This window comes from Panthera onca, chromosome A1 (genome assembly GCF_046562875.1).
Source record: "Panthera onca isolate mPanOnc1 chromosome A1, mPanOnc1 haplotype 2, whole genome shotgun sequence".
Taxonomy (NCBI): domain Eukaryota; kingdom Metazoa; phylum Chordata; class Mammalia; order Carnivora; family Felidae; genus Panthera; species Panthera onca.
In genome coordinates this window covers 205,464,942-205,486,048 of record NC_138339.1, presented here as the reverse complement: position 1 = coordinate 205,486,048, position 21,107 = coordinate 205,464,942, and the positions used below count along the sequence as shown (strand labels likewise).

At 37.5% G+C, this 21,107-nt stretch overlaps 1 protein-coding gene across 7 annotated transcripts in view; it reads right to left on the bottom strand.

The window, feature by feature from the left end:
- Positions 1–4,111: 4,111 nt before the first annotated feature.
- Positions 4,112–21,107, bottom strand: part of LOC132682007 (uncharacterized) — a 157,283-nt gene continuing 140,287 nt past the window's right edge. For 5 of the 7 annotated variants that reach the window (XR_013550091.2, XR_009611391.3, XR_013550094.2 and 2 more), the window contains 3 exons: positions 6,332–6,409; positions 6,151–6,215; positions 4,112–5,625 (listed from right to left, as the gene is read on the bottom strand). Coding sequence is in view for 2 of the 7 variants with exons in the window: in XM_078433024.2 (XP_078289150.1) it covers positions 6,175–6,215; positions 6,332–6,409; positions 8,509–8,664 (275 nt within the window). In the remaining 5 variants the exon portion in view is untranslated. Of the gene's footprint in view, positions 5,626–6,150; positions 6,216–6,331; positions 6,410–8,508; positions 8,665–21,107 lie in introns of all 7 variants that reach the window. The other 2 variants (XM_078433024.2, XM_078433022.2) reach the window with 1 other exon arrangement.

Genomic DNA, 21,107 nt, shown 5'->3' with positions numbered 1-21,107 from the left:
TTACCAATAGATGAAAACATTCCTAATGTTTCCTAAGTTTGTGAGGGTACCTAGAAAACATCTCAAGAATGATCCGAGGTCTTACCTTTCTCGATCACGTTCTGAAGTTGTGAATTTCAAGAAAAAGGGAGCAAATCCTGTATCCCTGAGGCTAGGGGAGGAACCCACAAGAATTATCTCTCTCAGAAGAAAACCTGTGAAGCTGGCTTCTATAGAACATTAAAAGCCATTAAAGGAAAGGTAAAAAACAAAACAAACACTTAAAAATGTTTTGGAAAAGAAAGAGTTACCACCAAACCCTATGTTCAGCCAAGTTATAATTCAAGTAAAAAAACAAAAAACACACAAGAGAAATCATCCCTAGTAATGCAGAGGCTCACAAAGGATGTCTTCCAAAGTTCTTCCTGAAACTTTAAACTGTTCAAAAGATCAATCAAAAAGAGACCAAGAAGTGAATCTGTAGTATAAAAAGATGCACACCAAGCACTGAATTCACTTAAATATAATAATAATTGTGAAACAAAAATAAAATATGAACAATGATTGGGAAAGAATAGCTTATTAATGCTAATATGTAATAATTTAATAATAATATCTACCCCAAAACCCCATATTATATGAAAAAAACAGGTAAATAAAAATGGGTACTTAGTGCAGCTGAGTAGCAGCAGCTTCTAGTTCATGACATTGATGATCAGCAAAATACATGTTCAGATAGGCTATTTAAATTTTTTTGTTTATTTATTTTGAGAGAGAGAGAGAGAGAGATGAGCAAGGGAGGAGCAGAGAGAGAGGGAGACAGAGAATCCCAAGCAGGCTCCGAGCTGTCAGCATGGAGCCCAGCATGAGACTCAAACTCACAAACCGGGAGATATGATCTGAGCCAAAATCAAGAGTTGAATGCTTGACTAAGCCACCCAGGCACCCCTACCCCCCCATTTTTTAATTTTAAATTTTAAAAGTAACCTCTAAAATACTGTTTACGGGGGCACCTGGGTGGCTCAGTCAGTTGAGGGTCTGACTTGGGCTCAGAGCATGATCTCATCAAGTTTCATGAGTTCAAGCCCCACATCAGGCTTTCTACTGTCAGAGTAGAGCCTGCTTCAGATCTTCTACCCCACTCTCTCTCTCTGCCCCTCTCTGACTCACTCTCTCTCTCTCTCTCAAAAATAACTAAACATTCAAATGTAAATCAGGGGTGGGGAAGGGTTCTTGAAAATTGTTAAGCCAAAAAAAAAAAAATTGAACAAAGAAAGAGCAAAGAATAGTCTTTAAAAAGGCAAAGCATGCAAACATCAAAATAGAATTTACAGAAACCTCCAAACAATATAACAAAATGAAATCAAACATAACATTTATAAAAATAAACACCTATGCTAAAAACCCTTAGACTTGACTACAAAACAAAAGCTAGCCTCCCTAAAGCAAAATGACAAAAAAATTACAAGTAAATATTTGGACAAAATGCAGCAATTAAACCCAAGGAAAAAGAAATTGCCAAATTATATTAATAACAAAAAAGTAGATTTCAACAAAAATTAAATATGCAATATTTTATTTTTGTATGAAGATACAATCTATAATAATGATACTAGAGTCAAGCAATTATACTTCATAATATAAAATACAGGAAGCAAAAACTGTTAAAAATACAAAAAGAAATAATAGAAATACAGTAGGAGGTACATATTTTAATAAAACATTTATAGGCTTTAAAAAGTAAATAAGATTAAAAATTATTTAATAAATCCTAAATATTTAATAATATTATTTAACATATTTATATTGAACTGTATATAGAAAACAGAAATAATGCACTTCTTTCTCAAGTGGAAACTTTTGCAAAAAGTTTTTCATGGAACTTTTGCAAAGATAGTACATATGAGACCCTTTTTAAGAAGTATAAATAAATTAAAAGAAAACTTCAGAAATTCTACGGTATACATTCTTTGAAACCAATTCAAAAACAACAATAATGACAACCCTACAAATTAATGTCAAAACATTAAACAAAAAATTTCAAATGTTTGAAAATTTATATTAACCTCATAAATAGCTTATGTTAAAATATTAGAATAACAATTGCATCAAGGTTTTAAAGGATAAAACTGCACTAAGGATAAAACTGCATACCAAACACCTGGAAAGTGGTCAATGTTACTGAAAAGAACCATTCATCTTGATTGAAAATGCTTTTATTATTTACAAAGAAGAGTTATGGATTCCATGAAGTGGCAAAGATAGTAAAAAGAGGTCCCATGTATCTTTCACTCCATTTCCCTCAAAGGTATGCTGTCCCTAGTTATAGCACACGATCAAAACCAGGAAATTACATTGAGGCAATGAATATATGTAGTTATATTGTTATATTATCACATGTGTAGATTTGTGTAACTGCTACAACAATCAAGATACAGAATTATTCCTACATACATTCCAAGATACAGAATTATTCCTACTACAAAGATCTCCCTCCTTCTACCTCTTTTTGGTCACGCCCATTCCCCTTTCTGCCACCATCCCTCACCCCTTGGCAACCACTAATCTGTTTTCCATCTCTATAATTTAGTTATTCTGAGAATGTTATGTAATCATACAGTAGGTTGACTTTTTTTTACTTGGCATAATTATCCCAAGATCTATCCAGGTCTTTACATGTATCAATAGTCCATTCCTTTTTTTTCTTCTGGGTGCTGTTTCATGGTGTCGATGCACCAGAATCTGTTTAGCCATGTGCCTATTGATGAACATTTTGATTGTTTCCTTTTTTTTCTTTTTTTGCTGTTATGAATAAATATGAACAATTGTGTACAAAAAAAGGAGAAAAAGGCTAACTGAATCTTGAATTACACAAATTGGAAAGGAGGTACAACAAAGCAATGTTAAGAAAATCAGAAGAAACTACTTCTTTTTTAAATGTATAAATTAACAATTTAAAATAAAAATTAAAAAGTAGAATTAATGTAAGAAGCAGTTCTTTGAACATAAAAGAAATCAATCTAAATAACTATTTTCCAAAAAAGAGTAATTTAAAATAAAATCCGAATACAGAAATTTAGAATGAGAAAGGGCATATGGTACAGTACAGAGGTGATTATAAATAATACTATATATCAGCCTATGCTAACACTCTAAAAATATCAACATACTATACATTTTTTCCTAGGAAATGCAGTTAGTGAAATCGACCCAGAAGACTCAGAAATCATGGGAAGAATTTAAAAGTTAATCAGCGAATCATTTTGCAAAAATGTACCAAATTAAAATAATAAAGTATCATACTGTATAAATCCTTCTGTATAGAATAAAAATACATGATTAGCTTTCCAGCTTATTTTATAATTTTTTGCATAATCTTAATATCTAAATATAAAAATAGGAAAAATAGGAATTCAGGCCAACTTCACATATACATATGCATTTGAAAATTTTAAATAAGGGGTGCCTGGGTGGCTCGGTCGGTTAAGTGTCCAACTTCAGCTCAGGTCACAATCTTGCGGGCCGTGAGATTGAGCCCCATTCCGGGCTCTGTGCTGACAGCTCAGAGCCTGGAGCCTGCTTCAGATTCTGTGTCTCCCTCTCTCTCTGACCCTCCCCCATTCATACTCTGTCTCTCTCTGTCTCAAAAATAAATAAGCATTAAAATTTTTTTTTAAAAAAAAGAAAATTTTGGGGCGCCTGGGTGGCGCAGTCGGTTAAGCGTCCGACTTCAGCCAGGTCACGATCTCGCGGTCCGTGAGTTCGAGCCCCGCGTCAGGCTCTGGGCTGACGGCTCGGAGCCTGGAGCCTGTTTCCGATTCTGTGTCTCCCTCTCTCTCTGACCCTCCCCCGTTCATGCTCTGTCTCTCTCTGTCCCAAAAATAAATTAAAAACGTTGAAAAAAAAAAATTAAAAAAAAATAAAAAAAATAAAAAAAAGAAAATTTTAAGTAAAATCTTAGGAAATCTATTTCAACATATTTTCAAAATTTTCACTATGACTGCAATATTCATTTTTGTAATATAAGAAAAGCTTATTTTATATTAAGAAGTTTGTTAAGATATCAAATAATAATTGAAAAGAAAAAACTTTCAGCAATACATGCTAAAAGGAATTCGCTAAAATTCTACATATACTCCAACATATTAACAAAGAAAATCTCTATTTTTTTTTAACGTTTATTTATTTTTGAGACAGAGAGAGACAGAGCATGAATGGGGGAGGGTCAGAGAGAGAGGGAGACACAGAATCTGAAACCGGCTCCAGGCTCTGAGCTGTCAGCACAGAGCCCGACGCAGGGCTCGAACTCATGGACCCTGAGATCATGACCTGAGCCGAAGTCAGACACCCAACGGACCCAGCCACCCAGGCGCCCCAGACAAAGAAAATCTCTAAAAGATCACAGCAAGAATTTCAGAATTTCAGAGGCCTCTCATAAATTTGCTACTATGTATCACTATACACACAACTGCATTGTGAACTGAGACCCAACTGACAACCCCAGCTCCTCTGTTAACTGAGTTTGTTTACCTGATTCAGACCTGAATCCTCACCTGTATCCATATAAAAATCTGTCCTTAGGAAAGCTTACTGTGGAAACACTGTGCTCTGTTGCCTAGATTCTCCCTTCAAGGAACAGCTTGATGCCCAGATGCTAGGAGTGCTACCAGTAGACAGCCCTTGACTCTCAGCCTATGAGGAATTACTGCAAATGCAGAGAAGTGCCTCATCCAAGGTCACACCTTTTCTAGAGTGGCCCTCATTCAACACAGGGATATGAAGTGCTGGCCATCCTAACTCAGCTAAGGACCACACGAAGGGCTATTCTGGCTCTGGAGCTCTTTTGGGATCAACAGAGGCCACCATTAGGACCGTATTGAAGCTCAACCTCTTTCTCTGCCCAGTCCTGCTTTTTTTCCCTTCCATTTCACAGGTGTTCTTCTAGAAGGTGCTCCTTAATAAACATCCTGCCAGCTAAATTCCATCTCAGACTCTTCTTCCTAAGGAATCCAACCAATAACATTATGACGTAATAATGTTATTCAGTACGTAGCCCCAGTATTTGTGCCAGGCATTACCTCTTAGGGAAGGGATTTAAAAAGTGTAAGGAACATAGCCTTTTGTTGTCACCTCAGATCTAGAGATGCATCTTTGTTCTATTTTTGATGTGTTGCTCTGAGCCTCAGTTTCTCATCTGTAAAATGTAGAAATCTAAGGGATTTCTACACCCCTTCCGATTCAAAAATGCCTTATGATAAGATGTTCAAACATATTTATTGGATTTAAAACTTTAATGTCCATACATTCATTTAAATACTTTTCTAAACAACATAATAATATAATCACTCAGTAAAAATAAATTGTTGGATAGTTGGAGGTTAAACGTATTTATTCATCAACCACTTACTGAGCAATTATTATGTGCCAAGTTATTGGGATATGTTCTGAAATTAGTAAGACATTGCCCCTACCCTTGAGAAGCTCATGATTTAATGAAAAAAGAAAAAAGATACATAAAATAGTGTAACAATAATCCATTAAGATAAGGTCAGCAATAAAATGCATTATATTCTGTTGGACGATAGAGGAATGCACTCAACTCTGCCTGAGGGGCACAGAAATGGGTCCCAGAGAGGTTGACAGTCTCTGAAATAGAAAACGAAAGCTGTCCAGAAAGAAAAAGCAATGTACACAAAGACAATCTCTACAATCAGTGGTGTTTGGAGAACAAAGGACATGATTGGGACAGCCAGAAAGGGTTAGCAAATCAGTTTGAGGTTGCTATAGAGCAGTGGCAACTGTCCTTCTAGAGCCACCCTGTGCACTTCCCGTGTGCTCAAGATTATGATTCTCTGGATACAGATTGTGGCCCAGAAATCTGCAAGCCAAGTTGATTGGATTGATTTGCAGATGAGATCTGAAAATTATATTTTAATAAACACTGGAAGCGTTCATACATTCCAGTATGCCCAGGACAGCCTCACTTTTCACCTATTATCCCAGCATAACTAGCAATCATCTTACCATTCACTCTCAGAAGTATGCTTGTTTGCATGATAAATTATTACTGTCATTCCAGTCATACATGTGTACCATGAAGGTGCCCCAGGGACCACAGAGAAGGATATGGGGTAAAAGATGGTTTAAAGAGGGGAGGCTCTGGCCCTTTACCTGATGTAGTTGGATCAATGTCATTCATTGGGCTTCTGCTGGAGATTTCTTCTGAAGAACAAGTTCTGATACAAACAGAAATACAAATGGAAAATCATTGAATGGTTTTAAACATACAATGACAATGCTCAGATGGATAGATGACCTTGATAGAAAGATTGGTCATAGACCATCTTGGTACCTGTGTAGACTATGAAGTAGAATTGGGTGATCCACAAAGGAAACCGTTCAGCTGTCCAATGGAAGCATGAAGGAGGCCCTAAATAAAATAATGAGATCACAAGAAATATGTGAGAAATTTCAAAACTGGCATGATGTGTTAATTAATTTTCAGGACTGGGGTGAAAGATGTGGGTGAGTTACGGACAACTCCCATGTGAACATACACCACTAAAGAAGAGACCCCAAGATACACTGCATGAATGCTCTATTATTTAACAGCTTAGGAAAATCTCCTGCAAAGGGCAAAGAGGATTTAGTGCAAAAGGCCAAATCTCTTGCCTACATATACAATAATGACAGCATTTATTCCACTTATAAAAATGTTCTTTTACCTTAAACTTTACTAAGCATTTTTAGATGCTATAGTATAGTCAGACTATACTCAAAAAAATAAAATTATAATGTTGAGGTCCAGAGTCATAATGAAATAAAAATTTACTAGTGTTGTATATAAGTGTTTAATCATAATTCTAAACTGGGTGAACTCAGGATTTGGGGAGCTGAAGATTATAAAATTTTGAGGAATGTCTTATAAAAAAGAGTACCAAATCAGGTTTAGAACTAAATTTTTACTCAGGAAAAGAAGAATGTATAAATTATAAGTTTTAAAAATATGAAAACATCACAAACAAAGCCTAGAAAATATATTTATTACCCACTTAACATCTTCCTATAATACCTTTTTCCATATAATTGGCTGTATCCTTTTTAATCACCTCTTCATAAGACATGATTTTATATGATTTTCTATAGCATGGTTTATCAGGCTTTGCAATCTTTGCACTATTGCCATTTTGTGCCAGGTAATTCTTTGGTGGGAGCAGCTGGGGGGAGGGGGGAAGAGGAGACAGCCTGCCCTATGAATTATAAGTATTTTTGCAGCATCTCTGGCCTCTACCCACTAGATGCCAGTAGCATCCCCCCAGTTGTGACCATCAAAAATGTCTCCAGACACTGTCAAATATTCCCTGTGAGGAAAAATATCACACCCAGTTGAAAATCACTGATCTGTAGAAAGAAGGGAAAGGTAGTGCCTTAGTCAACTTGGGCTGCCTTAACAAAATGCTTTAGATGGAGTGGCTTAAACAACAGAAATTTTCTCACAGTTCTGGAGGCTATAAAGCCCAAAATCAAGGTTCTGACAGGGCTTGGTTTCTGGTGAGAGCCCTTTGCCTGGCTTTCAGCTAGCTGCCTTTTCACTGTGTCCTTACATGGCTGAGAGGCAGGATAGGAAACAAGAGAAAGAGAGCAAGCTCTGTGATATCTCCTCTCATGAGGATGCAAATCCTACCAACCCATTCTTATGACCTCATTTTTATTTTATTTGCCTTCCCATAGGCCCTATATCCAAATACAGTCATATTGATGGTTAGGGCTTCAACATATGAAATTTGGGGACAACACAATTCAATAGAAAATAGATAATAAGTAAGTCTTTTCTCTAGTATGGTTCAGTAAAAATAAATAAATAATAATAATAATAATAATAATAATAATAATAATAGCATTTTGGAAAAGTTTCTATAAGCTTCACGACTCATTTGGTAATAGTTAATTTTATAATTGTCAAATTTGAGAAAATATCAAGTTTCCTTCATAAAGAGCCTATAATATTTCAGGACATTCCAAGTTTTCTGGAACAATGATTAATCTTACATGCTTTTTTGAATTAATGATGCTTATTTACTAGTTTATCACAGATGCCCTCATTGGTATGGCATATTACAAGTTTTATGTTTCTGTTGTCAATGTCATATCAGCAAAATAATTAATAAGAAATATGCCTACGTCTAGTTGGGGCAAAAGGTATTTCAGACAGGGAAAAGATAATAAGCAAAGGTTTGCCCTTGGAATGAGAGAATCTGTATGGGTAGCGTGTGGTATGTAGGTAGGGTGGTAGTGGATGAGAACATTGGCAAAAACGCTCTGAAGTCAGGAGGGGAGGTGGAAAATATTGCAAGGTGCTGGCAAGTGACTAAAACTAGATGGCCGCAATCTGAAATTCGGGTTAAGGAGTCAAAGATTGGTTGATGGAGCACTAGGCATATAAAAAGGCAATATGATGTGGGTGAAGATCATGAGCATCAGACCCATTAGCCAAACTTCAGTTTAAAGAAAGAGCTGACACAAACTCACCTGTGAAATCTTTAACGGTGTCAGTTCGTGTCCTCTGAGGTGGACACCAGGTTGAAATTCGATGTACAAGAGATTTCTTGAGGGAGAATGCCCATAGAAGACAAAAAAGAGAAAGGACAGAAGATAGAACCTTCAAATGTGAGGAGGACCTGACACCTGCAGAAAGAAAGACAGAATGGAGGAGAACTGGCTGCAGGTCAGCTCTGAGAAAGTCGAGGCTCCAGGGCAAAGACAGCTTATTCTGCAATGGGCAGAAATGGGCCGGCTCTAGAACTCAGACCGTGCAGACTCATTGGCTAGGGCAGCCCTGGGAAAGCACGGTTTTGGTGTGATGCTGAAGGTGCGGAGGCTGGAGGAAGGCAACAGGTTCTCTTGAAGGGATATCTGAGCTTTGCACCTTCAAGGCTGCCTACTAGCCATGGCTTACTCATAGAAGTAATTGCTATGCACATAAATCTGTGCCAGTAAACTGCAACTAAATGTATCTCACTCACATTCTACTTAGCCAGATCAAAAATACGTCCTGGCCCACTGCGACATGAGTAGAAATACGACAGATTGGAAGATGGAGTGAAATGACACAATGGGTATCATTGGTTGCAGTTAAAATATCTTACTTTTGCAAATTTACAAAATCATATGTCTCTGTGAACACATTACTGAAGCCCCTGCCAGGGCATCGGAAGGGGCCCATGCAAACGAAGACCTGGAAACTTAAGATTCTTTAGCTTCACATGAATCTACTTCTGTTTCTAGGGGTGGTGGTGATTTTTTTATTGGACATGCACTAGCATGGAAACCTAATCCCACTCCCAAATCCCCAAAGCTCTCAGATCACTAAAACTAGCATAGAATGAGTAGATCTAGAAAAAACGAAAGAGCTGTCCCTCTTCTAGAATACAAAATCACCAAGTTCAGTTGGACCAGGGAGTTCTCATTTTTCAACTTGGTATAGAGGTCAAACTCTAAAGGTGGAGTGAGGAAGTTCAAGGTGGGGGCAGTTCTCAATATGATGTATATAAGAGCTCCAGATAAGGGAAGTCCACATAGGACAATGTAAAACAAAAATAACCAAAAGTGGGATGCAAACCCTGTTAAGGGGCTGCCAGGATCTAAAAGGGTGACCCAGAGACATAGTCAACAGTTAGGGCTAGCCTTTAGACTTAGGCACTGGGGCAGAAGATTAAGGAGAACACCAGGAAGTCAGACCTCCTTGTCAGCAGCCTGACTTTATTAGTGCATCATGAGGGTGGGAAAACTGCATTGTGAATTCACTATCCCCAGATGTCACTGGGGAGGAAGGAGCTGCTGAAACATTACTACCCATTCCCCTTCGGCCTAGGAATTGAGCCTGGGAAGACAGGCCTTTATTACCCATACCTAGGCAGAGCAGGGGAAGGAAGACAGGTAACGAATGGGGAATTACATCCATGCTGGGCATCCAAGCCTCAGAGCTCTAAATGTCCTAATAACCACCTCCAAGCTGTCAAGATACAAATAAAAGGAAAGCCTAGCCAAGATGAGATCCTGAGAGACACAGAAAAAGAGTTACCAGAGGAGGATAAAAACAGCAATCGTGCGTGTGTGCACTAACACATGCACTTTACTGGTACAAAATGAGATGCAAGCAAGTCTGAAAATAATCCTGGAGGAGAGATCAAGAGGAAAATCAAGATAACAAGAGAAATGGCAAAAAAAGACCTCAGGAGGGTCACAGACAAGTGGCCCTTTTGCAATTGCATCATTTGTATAAAATCCAGGGGTAAGCAGCAAAACCAGCACATCCCTCAGTTTAAAAATCTCTTTCTTAAACAGAGTTAATTTGTGTCCCAGGTTTCTGGTTATTGGTCTCATGTTACCCCTAAAAAATAATTTAGAACCTATGAGTGGGCTGAAGGAATTAAGGATTCTCTCCAGCTATAAATTATTTATCACCTTATTCCACTTTCTCTTTACCTTCATTGGGATGCTTCCAAATTGACAAAGAAACCTATTTACTGTTAATTGATTACCACTCTAAATTCATTGAGATTGCAGCAGTAACAAGCATTTCAAGTAGTTTGGCTGGGATTAGCTGTATCACATCACAGAAGAGGAGGTGAGAGACGGCTACCACAGGTTCTCTCCACTGACAGTGGACTTCCAATTCCAAGTACACATGCTTTGGAATTCAATACAACAGTCTTAGTTTGTCTGAAAGACAAGCTAAAGTATAGAGCTTCATCTTTGCAGCACAAATGATGGTCAATGGGAATTAAATCAGGAAGAAAAAAAAAGAACGGTCTACTACACATTAAACTTACTAAAAATAGATTAAAAATTCTTGATAACATATCTGTTGATAGCATTAGAAAAGGTTTTCATTTTTATTCAGTTCTGGCTTCCCAAATATAATAAACATGAAATTCTAAAGCAAATACATGCAGCAGAATCTAGTGTTGCATGGGAATAAGGAAATATTCTACACCAAGGAAATGTGCTCTAAGGAGATGTATTTTATTTCACAATATTTTTCCAGAAATGACTTGTTCATATTATCCATTCAATACTAATGTTTTACTGTTGAAATTGCTATTCCCCAAAATTGAGAGTATTTCTTACCAAAGCCACAGTTAATTGTAATAAAGCCAGGGGTCAGGGGTGGAAGAGCAATCAGAGAAAAAAAATAGTTAAAATGAATATACTTAAGAACTTTGACTCAGTCTACAAGAATGACAATTTCTATCATAAATATTAACATCAATTTATTCATTCAACCAATATGAACTGAATTCCTGGCTCAAGCCAAACATGATTCCAAAGGTAAGCAAATCTGAGAAAAAACTCTGTCCTCATGGACCATACATGCAAAGCAAGATGGAGGGTGTTGTGAGGAAAACAATAAGCAAACTTATACGGTATTAAGCTGTGATCAGTGCTATGGAGGAAAGAGAGCTGAAGTACGGGGATAGGGTTGCCATTTTATAGTGAGTGGTCAAGAAAGACTTTGTGACAAGGTGATTATTTTAGCAGAAATGTCAAGGTGTAGAAAGAAGCTATTTGTCTATCTCGGAGAAGAGAATTCTACGCAGAAAGATTAGCAAGTAGAAAAGCCCTGAGATGGCAGTTTGTTAGCATGTTGGAGGTATTAAAGTGGTTGGTGTGCTAGAGCAAAGAGGGTGTGAGAGAAAAGTCAGCGATGATGTCATCAGAGTTTGGATCAAGCAGGGTGTGGGCAACCACCATCCAGACTTTGCCTCTTCCCTTGTGAATGGACGGGTCTGGCTCCTCTGAAAAGAATGGGAACAAAGAAATCCGGAGGAAGGAGAGAGAGAAGTATTCAGGAGGTTATCAGAGTAGCCCAGGCAAAAGATGTTTCTGAGAGATTTCAGTGCCTCCACTTTGCAACAGTTCAAAGACAGGACTGACAGACCTCTAGGTGTCAATTTCCATAGAGAGGCAGAAGTTGAAGATAGCTGAGGTTCATGTCCTAGAGTTGCCATTTATTAAGAAGGGAAGACCGTAGGGGAAGGTGGGCAGATTTGAGGCAGGGAAATTAAGAGTTCTATTTTGATCATATCAAAATCGAGATGACAATTAGCTATCTAAGGGGAGATATGCGTGCATGTGTGTGTGTCTCTTACTGGTCATATTACTGAGAAAAAAATCACCATTGCTGCTAGTAGGATTGAATCATGGATTAAATTTAAAAAAAAAAAAAAAAAAAAAAAGCCAAAGGAGGAAATGGCTGAGGCATCAGAGAAACACTGAAGGACTATTGAACTGAAATAGCTAAAATGCCAAAATGTCACCAGCTGAATGATCTTAGGGTGTCAAACAACTTTTCAGGGGCCCAGAAGTCTCTCCTGTCTAAAATAAAGAAGGATGACTAAATTCCATGAATGAATGATTCAGCCCTTCCAAATTCAAAGAGGATGTAAATCCTCCCAAACTATTCCCCACAAATAGAGCCCTCTTATCCACCCCAGGAAAAGAAAAAAAAAAAAAAAAAAAGCTATTGTGTAGATGACAAGTCTCCTCCTTTGGGAATTTGACTTGTGTTAAGGCCGATCTTTGCAGAGGCTGCACAATGTAGAGTGAGAAATGTGCAAGCTTCAGACTCAGCACGTTCCAATCCTGGCTCTTGTGGCAGGAGCTCTGTAACCTCGCTCAGATCTCCCAAATTCTGCCCAAGAGTCCTTATTTACAAAAGAAACCAAAGAATACTGTTCTCACAAAGTTGCTACAAAGATATAAAAATTAAAGAATTTAACACCATGTAATGTAGTATATAATGAAATGGGATTTAGACTCCACTATATGATTTAGAATATACCATAATATTTAGTTTCCTCCTTTCTTTTTCCTATCTCCCCACTCCGCACTCCACAGCTTGAAGGAAGCTGGACGAGAACCAAGCCCTTTAGTGTCAGGATTTGATTAGTCACGTAGCTGAATGAGTGAGAGCTCTCTCAATGATATGAATTAATTTACACAGTGGGGAGGCCAAGAGAACTACGTTTTTAAGCATCTACTATATGCAAGGTATTTTGTAAACATTGCTCAAATTAATCTCCATAACAAATATACAAGGTAAATATTTTCATCCTATTTTATAAATAAGGAATTGGAGGCTCTAAAAGGTTAAGTAATTCAAGTAATTCACACAAGATCATGCAACCAGTAATTGTTCTCATCCATGCTTGATTCTGCAACGTCTTTCGCTCCCTTGATGCTGCTTCCCACCCTTGCTGGGTGCCTAGTGTTGTATTGAAACATGGTGGTGGGACCAGGTCTCCAGACTAAGAATAGCCTGTGAACATGACCTGTCTAGACTTATGCCTGTCTGTGCCTCTCTCTTCTCTGAGTCCCGCCTGCCACTGTGCTCTGTCTGTACTTCAGTTTTTATGATCAAAGCCCTTCTTTAAATCAATGTTATTCCTGATCAGTCATCTAAGCATGTCTGTAGCCAGCAGCCTGGCCTGCAAAGTGATCTCCTTTGACTACTGTTATTCAACTTTGTAGAAACCTAGAAGTCATCTTTAAGTTTTCCCCCTAAGTCACTGCTAACATCCAATCCATCATCAAGTGCTGGGTCTCTGTGTCCAAAATATCTCTCAAATATTCCCACCTCTATTTCTGTAACCATCAACCTACTTCTGGTCACCACTAACCAGTCATCTGGATTTCTCCCATTTTTTCTCTTCCCCAAACCCAATCTATTCTCCACTTAAACAAAGTAAGATTTTAAAGTGGAAACGAATGATGCATACCCCTTTCCTTTCCTTTCAAACAACGTCCTTAGCTTCTCACTTCTCCTCCAATAACATCCTTACCCTTTTCAGGAACATGCACTTACCCACAAGCCAGCATGACCTGGCTGTGGCTCTCACTTTTACCCTTCATGCACCAGCCACAGTGGTTTCCTTTCACTTCCAGGGGAGGCAAGGCTCCCTTTTCTCTGAGATGTCCTGCTCCTTCCCCTCCTTCTCAGATGCCGCGTTCCTTGTCATCCTTCCAGTTTCTGCATACGTGTTACCGCTTTATTTCTATACTCATTTCCATTGCTTTATAACAACTGCAGTTTGTAATTGCATCTAGTTGACTGCCAAAAGAAGAGCCTTCCAGGTAGAGGTAAGAGCAGCCACAAACATGTGCAAGGGTTCTGATCAGAGGCGAGAAAGAGCTATGTAGATTCAAGAAATATGCTGAAAAAAAAATTTTTTTTAAACACAAACTTTATGCCAGACTGTGGACTCCATGGCGGCAGAGCCATCCTGTCTTATTCGCCAATTTACCAAGCCTTATAGGAATAGTGCCTGATACTTAAGAGTCACCTGGTACACATGCAGGACACGACTTATCACCTTTGAAATCAAGTGTAGCAGTCACTCTGGACATTACTGATTAATATTTACTCAGTTTAATCTCTTTTTCTCAACAGCACAGAAAATAGGTGGCGTTCTAGGCAGAAACATGTATCTAACCACCTCACATACGCATGGTTTATTTGTAGTCACTGGCTCTTATCTGTGCATAATTTTGTTATCTTGGTTCAGACTTAACTTCCATTTAATGAATCCATGACTTATTTTTTTTCTCTCTACTGTGACTCTCCTGAGGCTTTGTTTTCCATAGGCTGTGGGTTGATCTGAAATGTCATGTGGTCTCATCTTGACTGAAGTGTCATTCACAAAAATAAGTATCTTGGCATTTCCTTGTCTGAGCTGCTACCTTGACAAAGGCCTTACAAATATTTTATAAATATTTACTGATGGTATGATAAAAATCGTAGGATCTAATAAGCCTGCCTTTTTATTTAGTGAAATTTATTTCAGAAGTCTGCGTTTATTCAACCTAAAATTGTTATATGTATAATGAGATTTGCATTAATTTTCAAAAATCCCAGGTAAGAACTTATAAAGTGGTGAGTAGTACATTCAAAAATTATGCTCAGTTAAAAATAAGTCCAATGTGAACATTAAATGACAGTTTTGTTAAATGCCTATTTAATATCTATATCTGTGTTAAATTATTTCACATATATCTTTACTCTTATAGAGACGATATTATTATTATTTTTTTAGAGAAGATATTATCCAACTTTTGCAAAAGAAAAAACTTAGGCTCACTGAGATCAAGACAATTTTTTCAGTGGCATAGAGCTAGTAACTCACAGAACCACAACTGGAATCTCATACAAGAGTCAATTTAATGAATGAAGATCTTAGTGTTTCAACTGTGTGTGGGGGGAACTAAAATGTAAGTAAAGATATCTAGCTTTTTAAAAATTGTTAAAAGTTTATTTATTTATTTTGAGAGAGAAAGAGAGAGGGAGAATGAGCACAAGCAGGGGAGGGCCAGAGAGAGAGGGAGAGAGAGAATCCCAAGCAGGTTCCACACTGCCAGTGCAGAGTCCAATGTGGGGCTCGCACCCATGACCAGGATACCGGGAGATCATGACCTGAGCTGAAATCAAGAGTCAGAGGCTTAACCGACTGAGCCACCCAGGTGCCCCAGATATCTAATTTTTTTAATGATCAGACTCATCACCCATTGCAGCACTAATACTGCAGGAAAAAAAAACAAAAACAAAAACAAAAACAAAACCCTCTAAATTCTCTGTGGCGTACAGCCATAAGCATTTGTGTCTTTTCATTTATGGTCCTATGTGCCAACTGAGTTTGGGTGACCTTGGCTGGTCTCACTTAAATTGTTCTGTGTTTGACTGGACTCCAACTGCAGGTAAAGTTCAGATCTGTTCTTTTTTTTTTGTTTTTTTTCTCATCATTTTGAGGCAAGAAGTACCTGGGGCAGGCAGCAAAGCACAAGAGACTAAACCAAATGGCAACAAATGGAAACACATTTAAAGTTTCAGCTTACTTCTACATTTCATTGGCCAAAGCAAGTCACATGGCCAGGTCCAAAATTAAGTGGACAAGGAATTCTACCTAATGGATTATGTGAGGTACTATAATAATACATAGTAAAAAACATGTATGTGTATACCTATAATATGAAGAAAGTGAAGAAATGGAAACAATACTACAATCTATCACAGCATTCATACTTCCTAGTCTTTGAATTCAAGGAACAATCTTGGACCCAGTTAATTAAAAGTGATATAAAATGAATAAATTAGATCAGACCTTTTAAAATTAATTTACTGACAAAAATGCTTTTTCTAAGACATGTGTTTATGTATAAACCTAAAGATAAATGGGTACAACTGTCTCGAGAATATTATGAAACAGAATATATCAAAAATAGAAACTAGCAGTTCCAAAACTCCCATAAGCAAAGAAAAATTGATGAACAGCAAGAGTCATTTTTAAACCTGTCATATTAACAGCCATTAGCTACTAAAATTTATCATTAAATTATAGGTATTAGTTTATAGGTCTCACCAGTAGAAAGATACGAAAGATCAATGCAAAAATAATAAGATTCTATTTAATATGATGGGCTGAAGGAAAGTGTTCAATTCATGAGTATGGAAAAGGCTAGGAAATATCTTGATAAAGTTGTTCATATTGCACTGTCTCTGAAAAATGTAAGAAAGCTACAATTTACAAAAGATGATCAAAGATCTTAGGTAACATGTTTAAATGCTAGAAAATGAAGAGAGAAAGAAAGAAACATGAGCACAAAATCACTCAGTCTCTTAGGCCAATCAAAGTGAGAGCAAAAATTATGGAAGCAAAAACCCCACAAAATGTTAATATGAATACCTTTAATTGAATCACATTTCATGTCTGTTGTTAAACTAAGAATAAACAAACAGATAAGTGAAAATATTTATCACTGCCATTTGCTGAACATCATTTCAGACATATTGTGCACATCCCATCTGTATAAGAGAAAGGAGGAAGGAAGGAAGGAAGGAAGGAAGGAAGGAAGGAAGGAAGGAAGGAAGGAAGGGGAGAATAATTTCCCAACACTACAACTACACCAATGCTACTTTTTAAAAAAACTATTAAATTTTCTTTGAATTTACCAGAAGAAGAAAAAAATGTAACTAAAGGAAATGCTGAACTATTTTCACATTTTCTTTACCACAGAGATATTAATATTTAAATATTAAGAAATTAGTTCTAAATTTTTAAGAGGTTGGAATCATTATGCTATTTAACAACATGTGTTAACTTTAAAAGTACATACAAATGCCTTGCTACAAAAGATGAAGAAATTAGTCCACTTTTAATTCTTTCCATTTCCAGATTAAAAACAATAATAATAATGAATGGTATTTAATTATTTCATCATGGTTTATAACATTTACATATACATTTTCCTACCACTTCTTCCACTGGCTGAAGCCAAACATAATGACCTTCTTATAATTCCTTATTCCTGCCAAGATCACCCCTGCCTTAGATTCCTTTTACTTACTTTTCCCCCTTTCTGGAAAACTCTGGCCCCAAATATTTGCCAGGCTGTCGTCTTGCTGTCAGTCAGGTCTCAGTTCAGATATCACCCTCTCAAAGACCATAGATCCTCAAATACTCAACAGAGATCACCTTGTTTTATTTTGGAGCATTTATCACGATTAGAAATTATCTTCTTGAGCACTTTATTTTCTGTCTTCCCACACTAGCATGTAAATTCCATGATATCAGGAATACTTTGTTTACCACTTCCATGCAGGACAGTGACACGTTGGTGGAAATCACTTTTCTCCAGATTGCAGAAGACTTGTGCCAGATGCCAGCAAACACTCTGGTCTCAAGCTAGGCATCAAGGATTTGACGGTTATGCTTCATGTTTTGCAGTTTGGGATTGTTTATCCTCGTCGCACTGTTGATGGTTTTTTACAGCATTCACCTTTATTTGTCTTTTTCTTGCTGTTCCTGGCTTTGATGCATTTTTAGAGAGGAAGTTTAACTAAAATCCTTCCACATCAACATCAGCAATTTGCATCTGCATACACAGTAAATATTTTAATTCTCCAATTTGTCTGTGTAAGACTGAACTTAAAAGGAGGAGATGCTAATGGGAGCTAAACATTGTGAACCACCACTGCCATTGAGAGTTGCAGATGCCTTTGGAAATCTGATAAAGCAGATACACTCTTTCCTCCATAAAAAATGAATAGGCAGACTTTTATAGGCAGACTCACAACTAGTGTCCTGAAAGCCCATTCATGGACTTCTCGGAGAACCATGGACCACGCATAAGGAGCCCTGAATGAATGTGGATTTTAGGTCAGATTTCTCCAATTAACATTTTGAACCTCTTTCAATGCACACATAATATTTTTTTCAATAATCTGAATTTTCCAAGGCAAAAAAAACTCTGCCACACCCCGCCAGGAATCTTCTATCTAATTATATCTACGACAATATGTTAATATCGGTAAGTGTTAAGAACAGTGCCTGGCACATATTGAGCACTATATGTGTTTGACAAATACATCAAATAAGTAAAAACTGTTTTGAAATAACCCTGATCCTCTTTGTAGCTGCTCAAGATAGATCGGTGTTTCGTGGCATAGTTACTAGTGAAACAAAACATATGCCCTGGTAACTACATTCCAAGTGTGTAATAGCATGAAAAAAAGAGCATCAACTAGCTGACACAGAGCTGTGGGGGATGTTATGGATGTGATGTCAAGGATGAGGGAGAAACTCAACCAGTGACTACCTAGATTTTTCCAAACGCTTCACAGGACCCCAAGAGTATGAGCTTCTGCATTTCCCAGTCCAGAGTTTCTGATTTCTTTGCCATGATGATAGTAAGTACCAGGAAAGTTAGGTGGATATAAAATACTGAGATGATAAGATTTAGTAGGGTAGGAGTAGAAAGCACTGGAAGCCCTCTTGTCCATGGATTCCCATTAATTTATCTTAATATTCTTTCCATCAATTACATACCTTCTGGGGCAAAAATCTCCCAAATTACCCCCAGAATTTCCCCAAAGTGGAGGTAATTAGGTGCCCCCACCCTCTTAAAAATTGGCATGTTTGTTTCCTAATTATAATGCCATTAACATAAGATAAATGTCCTATGGCCAAGGCAACCAGGAAGAAGGTATCTTTCATCAACCAGACAACTCTGATCAAGAAGTTAGCTCCATTTGGTCAGTGTCTTTCTTGTTGCTGACTGCCCTCACACTTGGGTTAAAGTACCAGGTTTCCTCCCACAGTTGAGCAACCTCTTAGTCTTATCCCTTAGTCTTATCAGCCCAGATGACCTGTATAGATTTGTCTCTCTACCCCACACTGCTTTCTCAACATCTCCCCATTTTTAAGAATTTTCTAATATGTTATTTCCACGTGAAAGAAAGAAAGAAAGAAAGAAAGAAAGAAAGAAAGAAAGAAAAAGAAAGAAAGAAAGAAAGAAAGAAAGAAAGAAAGAAAGAAAGAAACCCGTTGTTGACTTTTACTTCAAAATTTGCTTGGTTCATTTTTTTTCAGTTTAAGTGCTACTAGAATATGGTATCAGTTGAAGATAGTGATACTCTCCTTTAATATAATTCTCATTTTAAACTACATAAAACTTGACAAATCTTGAAATTTCTTCTTAATCTACATAGTGACATTCCCCTAAACTAACACAATTTCTGGACACAGAAGCACATCTTTTGACCACTGCAGCTATCTTTGCTCTTTTTTGTTGTTCTCTTGTTTCCTACTGGCAAAAAATATCTTGAAGTTTCTTCTAAGATGGGTTAATGTATCCTCAGGTGTCAGCTCAAATGTTGACATACCATGCTAACCAAAGGAGTCTTTTCTATATATCCTTACATCGTGAAGCTTCTACATCTGTTTGTGCCTATACTATCCCCCTGATTGTCAGTTATTCAGAGTTACTATGTGAACACACAACAGAGGGAGAAGAGGGATTTTTAACTTCCAAATGCACTAGAATCAGATTGTGCCTTGGTTCAATTCCCTCCTAAGTCCTGCTTTATACAATAATATTTGACCTTAATAATCTAGTATGCACAACCCATGTGACATTCTGCGACACTGTCTACCTCTGGACCAGAGGCACTCCCACTACTAGTAGAACACAAAATTAATGCAAAAGAAGCCACCCACATGTAGTTCCACAACTCAGCCATGACCACACACACACCACTCATCACAGGTAAGTGCACTCCCTATATTCACAAAGATTCTACACTGCAAAACAATATAGCTAAGGCACTGCCTGAATTTTCTTACAATACATCCTACTCTTTTTATTCCTTCAAGTAAAGGAAGTGTTTGCTGCCCTAGTTATTCAATTGTCACAGAAAACTAATGTGAATGTAAATGTATCCAGCCATGAAAAAAAAAAAAAAAAAGCCCAACAGCCACTGTAGATTATATATTAAGATGTGGGTTACATCAAGGCAGATTTTTTTCTGTAGGGACTTCATCCCCACAAATCCTCAAGCATACATAGTGTTCTACAACAGATTGCTCTGTCAGGGCTTCTGCCTCTGAATTCCAGGTGTGCTCGATTTTGCATCTGCTACTTCACAAATGCATCAGACTTGAACGACAAACCATATGGCTTCCCTTACTGGACCTACTTTTGATCACAAATACACACAAATTACCAGTGCAGACGCTGTGCCACCTGAAAATGCCAAGAGTGAATGGTGTTGAGTTGGGTGCACAGACATAACTCAACGTGAGCTTACAGCAGCCCTGAATGTACTGTCTGTTGCTTCCCCGCTGACCCTGATCTATGGTATCTGGATAACAAATGTGCACATTTAGAATATTCTGTTCAGTTACAGCTCTGTGCTGGGAATCAAACAAGTTACAAATAGCCCCAAGTCCAAATACAGTAGTGACACACAGTAATGGTGTCATTATCGGGCAATAATTCTATGCCTATCACTGACTCCCACTGGCAATAAAAATGATAGCCTGTAGCAAAGTGGCCACTAGCTGACACTAGCAAGGAGATAGCAAATTACATTTAGTCCTGCGATTATATCTTCAATTAGCTTTGTTGGTAAATGTGAGTCTGTGTGTGTGTGTGTCTGCGTGAAAGTCCTGATGATACAGCTTGAATGGATGTGTCTGGTCACTAGCTCCCTGGCAAAAAAAAAAAAAAACAAAAAAAAAAAACTAAAAAAAAAAAAGAAAACAGGAGTGTTCACTTTTTTTAGGAACGTTTTC